The 8,772-nt window shown below is 36.1% G+C and overlaps 2 protein-coding genes across 5 annotated transcripts in view; one reads left to right on the top strand and one right to left on the bottom strand.

Moving 5' to 3' along the window:
* Positions 1–7,407, top strand: part of LOC109844705 — a 13,894-nt gene extending 6,487 nt beyond the window's left edge. Inside the window, exons 10-16 of the mRNA XM_020413819.1 lie at positions 2,955–3,320; positions 3,420–3,521; positions 3,973–4,270; positions 6,141–6,289; positions 6,367–6,490; positions 6,561–6,721; positions 7,004–7,407. Of these exons, the coding sequence (XP_020269408.1) occupies positions 2,955–3,320; positions 3,420–3,521; positions 3,973–4,270; positions 6,141–6,289; positions 6,367–6,490; positions 6,561–6,721; positions 7,004–7,186 (1,383 nt within the window). The 3' untranslated portion in view covers positions 7,187–7,407. The remainder of the gene's footprint in view (positions 1–2,954; positions 3,321–3,419; positions 3,522–3,972; positions 4,271–6,140; positions 6,290–6,366; positions 6,491–6,560; positions 6,722–7,003) is intronic.
* The window catches only part of LOC109845116, a 4,750-nt gene continuing 4,033 nt past the window's right edge, over positions 8,056–8,772 (bottom strand). For all 4 annotated transcript variants that reach the window (XM_020414322.1, XM_020414323.1, XM_020414324.1 and 1 more), the window contains 3 exons: positions 8,651–8,770; positions 8,498–8,566; positions 8,056–8,258 (listed from right to left, as the gene is read on the bottom strand). In XM_020414322.1, coding sequence (XP_020269911.1) covers positions 8,511–8,566; positions 8,651–8,770 — 176 coding nt within the window. In that variant the 3' untranslated portion in view covers positions 8,056–8,258; positions 8,498–8,510. The remainder of the gene's footprint in view (positions 8,259–8,497; positions 8,567–8,650; positions 8,771–8,772) is intronic.

Below are 8,772 nucleotides of genomic sequence, written 5' to 3' on the forward strand. Positions count from 1 at the left end.
ACGGCCGCAAATAGAACACTTATAAGTTTTGCTATACATGTGTGCATAATGAGTGGATGATTTTGACTTGGCACACATATCCATAAGCTTTTTATAATTATTAATGCATGTTCTCAAAGTTGAATCTAAAGATGAAATACTATTTTTCATAAGATTCAAATCTTTATTTTTAGGCACATATGCATTTTTAGAAGTAGAACATAAATAATCATTTAAACATGGCATCAATCTTAGCATGAGATAGGCTAGCAATAGATGAGATTAAATTTCCATTTTCCAAATTTAATAAGTCATTGCTTTCTTTAAGCATAGTATTTTCATTTTCAATGACATCAAATTTGGACACTAGCTTCTCATGATTGCATTCTAAAACATCATGCTTGCTTTTTAAATCATTAAAATTATTTTGTAATTTGTTAAAGGCATGCAATAATTTTTCACTAGCACAAGCAAGTTCATCACTAGATAAATCATTATCAGGTTCGAACTCGCAAACCTCACTAGGGCTATCGCCTAGTGGCCGTGTGCATGAAGCTCCTTTAGAACTTGAAGCGGGATCCTCCAAAGCTTGTCGGATCGCCTCCAAGTCCCCTTGATGCGCTTCTATGAATTTCCACAATGTATAAGCGCTATCAAAAGAATCAAGCTTGTTAGACATAAATGAATCAAATCAAACTTGTCAGACATAGATGAATTAAAAGCATTTAGCAAATATTCTAACAAAATATTGTTCATTGTAAACATACGATGATCATTCTTATTTCACTTGGATTTCTCCAAAGTGGGCACAATATAAGCATCATCTATAATTTCCCATAAATCAAAGTGTTTAGATTGAACAAAAAGTTTAAATCTAACACACCATTGGGCATAGGGGAAATTATCTAATCTAGGAGCAACACTAGAATCATAGCCTAAACAAGATGCATCATTCATATCCATAATTTGTAAAAATATGCAAGCAAGATGCAAATGCAATCAAAACAAGATTAGCACAAAAAGATAACTTGGATCTTTAACTCAAGGCGATTAGACCTTAAATCAAAGAGCACCAAGCTCTGATACCAATTGTTAGACCCTAGAGGGGGGGTGATTAGGGTCTTATGCTAATCTAATCCGATTAAATGCCAATTAAAAATAATTAACAAGTTGTATTCTTGCAAGGTAGATATATAAAGAGATATGTGCAAGAATAAGCAATATACACAATGAGATATATCCTATATGATGAATATATATATGTAAGGATATATAAACTAACACAAGGGGTAAACAATATGAACTAAATAGTGGATCATATAAATAATGAGCTATGGACAATGGCGATATAAGATATGAACATAAATATAAATGAACGCCAAAACACACTCAAACACACTATATGATCACGGAGTTCGGACCTTCCGTCCTACGTCTCCGCTCCCCACTCCCGGGGAGAAATCCACTATCACAACCGGGTTTTCTACGCTCACCCGAATAACGTTTACACCTCACAGTGTCGGTTTTCAACGCTCACCGATCAACGTTCACACTCACCCTCACAATGTCGGTTTTCAACGTTCACCGATCAACGTCACTCCTCACACTCGGTTTCTAGCTCACCGAAAACCTCACTACACACTCGGTTTCTAGCTCACCGAAAACCTTACAACACCTTATTGCACTCCTTGTCACATACATCGTCCATTGATCCATGTCATCTTTGATCTCATGAGCGGATGGTTGCGATTTCTTCTTGTTTAGTTGTGGAGTTTATGGAGGTTGTCAACTAGTTATCGAGTAGTTTTTTCATTAACATATAAAAAAGGTTGTTACAGTATATTTGCTTCTTTCGAGCAGTCCAAGAGATTAGTTTGCATTGAGAGTTATAGGTCTTTGATCAAGTTGTTGTCTTGTAAAATTACTTTACCAAATTGATCTATAAAGATAATGTATTCGGAAGCAAAGTTAGTTGAACCTGTTTATGAACTAAAATCAAGCAATGGTAATGCAAAGTTTGTGTCAATGTTCTCATGTGATATATTGTTGTATTTGTTAGTATTTTATCACAAGCCTAGCACCAGGTCATGAGTGGCAATCGTTGGTTTTAGGTCTTAAAGCTTGCGAAAAAACCCCAAAAGTTTGTAAAAAAACCCCCCAAAAGTTTACGAAAAGCCCCCAATTGTTTGCAAAAAGCCCCCTAGAAATTTACAAAAAACACCTCAAAAGTATTATATACATAGCTATTATAGTTAAATGGGTAAATGGGCGGCCCGTTTATTAAATGGGCGGGCAAAAACCCGCCCATTTAAAAAATATTAAATGGGCCATAAATGGGCAAATGGGCAAAACATGCCCGTCCATTTATGGCCCGCCCATTTAATGCCCAAACCCGCCCATTTAACATCCCTGGTGATTAACTTATTGCTTGTCCTGCTCACTTTTATTTATTCCTCAAGGCCTTCTTAGTCCTTCATATGCAATTTCTATTTTCGCTTTGAGTGATTCTTTACCTTCCTTCTGTGTGGGTTGGTGTGCCATCACTCGTGTGCTTCCCGAACAAGGTTGATGCTGTTGATGATCCTGAATTGCTGGAACTCGTGGAAATAGAACTACGTGGTATGAAGCAACAAGTCACAACTAGATAAGTAATAAATTAATAAATGTGTGTTATGATGTTGTTGATACGCTTGACTTATGGGAATTCATAGAAATGGAGCATCGCATGGAGTCATAAATAAAAATTGAATTTACGCATGCTTGTGTGTATTGGTGATTCGTAGAAATGGAGCATCGCATGGAGTCAATCCAAATAGCTTTCATCCTAGAATAGAAGGGGGATTTTTATTTTTTTGCAAATCATTCCATGATGTTTTACTTCGGTTTTCCAAATGTAAGGAGGGGGGCGCACCCCTCAATCCAGACACATTATCGAGTTCCTTAAATTGCAAAAAGGACATTAAAATGGATATTAGTTGTTTACTCGAGATTTTGGAAAAGTTTTTCAGGTTGGCGAAAATGACTCGGTCATCATCATGACACATGAGCCTAATTGGCTTCTTGATTGGTACTGGAACAGTAATAGTGGGATAAATGTATCACACTTAATTCGTGACTACTTGAAAGGCAGATGTAAGCTTCGTATGGCTGGAGATTTGCACCACTACATGCGGCATTCTTGTGTTAACTCAGATAAGCCTGTCCATGTCCAGCATTTACTTGTAAATGGTTGCGGTGGGGCCTTCCTTCATCCTACACATGTCTTCAAACATTTCAACACATTCTGTGGAAATTCTTACAAGAGCGAAGTTACTTATCCATCTTTTGATGATTCTAGTAGAGTAAGCTCCATTTTGTTAATTCTCCTTCCAATTGAGAAAATATTAGAAGACCAATGTTGTCATTTACCTAATTCTTTTTACCGTGGATTATTCTTCCAGATCGCACTGGGTAATATTCTGAAGTTTCGCAAGAAGAACTGGCAATTTGATGTCATTGGTGGCTTCATATACTTTATATTGGTATTTTCGATGTTTCCCCAGGTACCGGGTTCTCTTGAATGTTTGATGCCTTTATTAACTTGAATAAAATCTAAGTTGCATTAAAAATGATATGCAGCTCAATGACGGGAATTAAGCATATTGCTAGGCGAATCAATTCTCCCACAAGAATTATCAATTCATCATCTATTCTTCTTTTTTTCTCTATTAAAGTGGGGTTGGCTATGAGCTGTGGGTTCACATCTCAAATGCTCATCGAGATATAGGAACAGAATTCAATTTATACGAGTTTGAATCTAGTACAGTTTTTTGAGAGAGATGATAAGATGATATAAGTATCTTTCTTATTAACTACGAGGATTAATTATGTTCTTTCTGCAGATGTTACATCATCAGTAAAATAAAAATTATATATTAGTATTTAAGTCCATTCAAGTTTAGATTTTTTACCCCGGGCTTGGTTGAGGACTGACATTTAATATTTCACTCTCAGTGTAATGTTTTCAACATCTTGATTGATGAATCTTGGTCTGGCCGCTTGAAGAGCTTCTTTAGTACAATGCAGAGTGCTTTTATGTTCATGATAGAACACTCTTACGTATCTTTCATAGGATTTCTAATGCTGATTCTATGTTCATATTCATTCGTGCCTACGAAATTGTCACGGAAAAGGCGAGCTATGCTTGGTATTCTTCATGTTTCTGCACATATGGCTGCTGCACTGATACTAATGCTGCTGTTGGAATTGGCTATCGATATGTGTATACGCAATCGTCTACTAGCAACTTCAGGTGTGCTTTCTTTCATAGGGTCTTTATAATCTTCAATGTATAAGATATGCATATAAGATTGACTGATAGCAACCTTTGAATGGTGTCATATAGCCATCATAAGACTTAATTGGATTTCTGCAAAAATAATTCTGAAGTTAGTTTCTACATAGAAAATATCAGTAGCTGAGTTGATTGGAGGAAAAGATTGATATTACTGACAATAGCTTTGTGATTATTATATTATATCATCAATGTTGTGCTTAGTAAGGCTGTGATTATGAAATTTGGTTGGAGCTTTGTGATTATTATATTATATCATCAATGTTGTGCTTAGTAAGGCTGTGATTATGAAATTTGGTTGGCAGATTTAGTATAGCATCTTCTATTTCCAATGTTGTGCTTAGTAAGGCTGTGATTATGAAATTTGGTTGGCAGATTTAGTATAGCATCTTCTATTTCGATTTTCGTTTTTTCTGAACTTGGATTTCTAGGACTGAGATATCTTATGCATGTAGGATCTGAAATAGATACACTAGAACACTAGAAGGGGGGTGAATAGTGTTCTTTTAAAATATATACAAAGTAGATTATAAATTGCAAAGAAAAATGGCAATCTCAGAAATTTACAATCACAAACACAAAGTTTTATACTGGTTCCACCAACCCGGTGTACATCCAGTCCCTAAGCAAATCCCGCATGAGAGTTTCCACTATGATTTTGAAACCTTACAAAATCAAAAGCAAACCTAACCAATTTGCAAGTCCCTGCAAATTACAACACCAATTGGCAAGACCATGCCAATTGCCACCCAATCTCTAAACCAAGAGATCAACCCTCTCAAACCCGAGAGAAATCCTTTTTGAAGCAAGAACACAATTGATCCTATAAGTCTTGAATGTGTAGTGAAGTACAGCAGTGGCTTAGGATTCTTTTAACTCTCTGAATATTGCCTATACAATCTCTAAGAATGATTGAAACCAAGACAATATCAGAAACTCTTTTTTTCTAAACACTTAGCATGAAAATCTGGAAAACTAGAGAGAATATGCACAAATGTTTGATCTTATGTGTATGAATTAGTTGTTCAAATTTTTGAACTTATAACCTATTTATAGCCCTTGAAAAGACAAGTTTTCAACCCCTAAAAACGTACACAAAACGGCTATAAACAATCACTTATTCAAAACCTAAAATCTGAAAAAACTACATCTGTAGTCGATTACAAGTCATAGTAGTCGACTACACTGAGTCTAAACAGACTCTGTGAAGTCAGAAAATTGCTTAGTAGTCGACTACAAGGCATAGTAGTCGACTACACTGTAAACTCACAGATTCTGGAATTTTCTTTTCAGTATTTTGACTGTAACTTTCTAATCCGATATCGGAATGAGGTGATTTAAGATTTGTTGGAAAGTTGTTGAAGAGACCTACAACTTTGGTCTTTTGAGTTTTTCCAGATTCTAATTTCTAAGGGGTGTAAATGAAATATTTGAAGACTCACTCAATATCTATAAACTCTAATGGCTAACATAGGGGATTTCTATTGTTAACCAGCACACTAAGCATGTGTTAGTGTGTTCTAACACTATGTGTGTGCATGTGTGTGAGTGATCAAGGTTTGTACAAATTTCTAAGCAAAGAAAATATAAAATTACATTTTGACAATAAAGTATATCTTCTTCTTTGCTTTATTTTGCCTTGAACTCATCTATGTCTTGAGTATCTCTTTGAATATAATTGTTGATATAGCTCTGATACTGCAAAACAAATGTTAGCACATAATACACACAACATATAATATTTGTTATCATCAAAACAAACTAATCTTGGGGTCAAGATTCCTAACAATGCAGACAACACAGCTGATGATGATTGTAACTATTTCAGGTTATCACACCCTTTATGAGTGGTATCGGTCTATCGAAAATGAGCACTTCCCAGATCCCACTGGTCTTCGAACTCGCATAGAAAAATGGACGTTTGGGCTCTATCCTGCATGTGTGAAGTATCTTATGTCAGCTTTTGATGTCCCAGAGGTATCACCTATTCTATACCTTCTCCAAATATTTATTTCCCCAGATTCTATTAATTGATGTTATATTTGCTTCAAAAGGTTATGGCGGTTAATAGACGCAATATTTGCAAGAAAGGAATGGAGTCTTTATCTCGAGGAGCAGCCATTATATATTATGCATCTCTGTTCCTTTATTTCTGGGTTTTGTCTACTCCTGTTGTATCTCTGGTATTCGGGAGCTATTTGTGCATCTCTGTTCCTTTATTTCTGGGTTTTGTCTACTCCTGTTGTATCTCTGGTATTCGGGAGCTATTTGTACATCTGCATCAATTGGTTCCATATTCACTTCGACGAAGCTTTCTCCTCTCTTCGCATTGCAAATTACAAGTCCTTCACCCGATTCCATATCACTAACAGTGGTGACCTAGAAGTTTTCACCCTCGCAGTCGATAAGGTAGTAGCTTCACTATTGGATTCAAAAAATTTAACCTTTATTTCTCAAAGCATAAAATTGTGGCGATTATATGTGATAAAACTTTACTCTGATTTTCTCAGTCTTTGGTTCCAACAGTTGAAAATACTTGTGCGAATAATAAACTTGTATAAGATCGCTCCAATATCTTCGTCAAACATGAAAACTTGTGTTCAGAATTTGTATTCAAGCTTTGATTAAGTAACCGATTCATTTTTCGATCGAGGCACATCTTTTCTGATGGAAGAATTTTTGTTGGTTTAGGTTCCGAAAGACTGGAAGCTAGATCCTGAATGGGATGCGGAACCGAAACAGCCTCTTCAACCGAGCTATCTCAGGAGGTTTCCAAGTAAATGGAGGGCCTCTAATTCTCCCGACCCTGTCAATTCTGTGAGGATTGTTGATCATTTTGTAATTCAACAATCTCCAAGAAACCCCATCACTTGATTAGAATATGACAGTCATCTTCCTAATGTACAGTGTTGTAGCTAGCAGGTGTAGCTTAGAACAAGAGGAGATGTAGGAAGCTTCAAAGTGAGAGAGAGAGAAAAAAAAAAAGCTATGTCACGTATCAATTGTTGTTGCATTTGGGGACCTCACCTTTGTATGAGAAAATATCATTTAGGCTACATATTATCAGAGAAATGCTTACTCTTGTCAATTTTCAATGTAGAGCCTTGTACTTTCTGATATTCTGCGCCACCTCCCCCGTGGCAGTGGGAGATTTGGGACGTTTGCACATTGTATTGTAACTAATGATAACTAATCAAGGATTAATCAGTGCCCCCTCTATGATCTTAATCAAATCAATTAGCTGAGCTGTTGAGCCTGTTCATAGACTTACTTGAAGGGGAAGATAAATGCTCTTTAGTGAAGACAAAGAAAGGCATATGAGAGGGATATGATATAAATGCCCTTGCTTACTATATAACCCCCGTAACTTTCAAAATATGAGAAAACCCCCTAAAGTTTAGGGGTTATTAGAAACCCCCTTCAACTTTCAACACATATTTCATAAAACCCCCCCCCCCCCCTTAATGGAATAACGAGCAATTCCCACATTGGTGAGTAAAATTGCACAGGGAAAACTTTTGTTGGTTGTGGTCCATGCTTTTAGAGAGTTTTCTGAAAAGCATTGAAAGTTGAATGGGGTTTTTTGCCACCCCTAAGTTTTCTGATATTTTGAAATTTGTGGGGTTATCTGATTAATTTGTGCTTCACAGTTTTTCCTTTAGGTAATATGTAATCAGAAAATGCTCATTTGATCAAACGAAAACTTCAGATTGCCACCAGTCATAATAGAAATTTTGCAGCCAACACCTTTGTTAAAGCAGGGTGTCAATGTTTCTTCATGTTCTAAAAATCAGAGCTATTTACAAATTAATCCGGAAAAATCCAAAACTACAAAAAAGAAAAGATATCTACAAAATTACAAGAAAAGGCAACAAGCAAAAGCACATATGCTTGAATTTGCTTGTGCGTGAATGTGCCCCTTGTGCTGCTCGGTTCTTCAGCAAACCTTTAGGGGGCAAAAAAAAGAAAGAAAGAAAGAAGGTCACTATTAGTTTCGTACACGGTATTCTACAAGGAAATACAGAACGTTATCCCAAAATATAGCAACTTAAACATAAATATAGGAATTACACGAAACCATTACAAAACACTAAACTGTTGAAATACAGAAAGTGCAATTAAAAACTAATTCAGGGAGAAAAAAAAAATAGTGTATACAAAAAGACCAATCCTTAAAATCTGTACCTCGAGAGCATTTCTACCCAAACCTCTGGCAAGGATAACCAGAACCACTTCCGTCTTCTCCTCGTGTACCTATATACGTACACCATATTATGAAACAAATCAGAACTCTCAAAAATTTACGCGAAAAATAAAACGTATAATATCGAAACTCACAGTTGTCTTCATTTTGCGTATCGTTCGACATGCCCTCCGAAAACAAACCACTATCCAGGATGCTATTGACATCCATCCCAGTTTCGCGAAGCAAAGAGGCGTTGGCCGCGTTCATGATGTCT

Source organism: Asparagus officinalis, chromosome 6 (assembly GCF_001876935.1).
Source record: "Asparagus officinalis chromosome 6, Aspof.V1, whole genome shotgun sequence".
Taxonomy (NCBI): Eukaryota; Viridiplantae; Streptophyta; class Magnoliopsida; order Asparagales; family Asparagaceae; genus Asparagus; species Asparagus officinalis.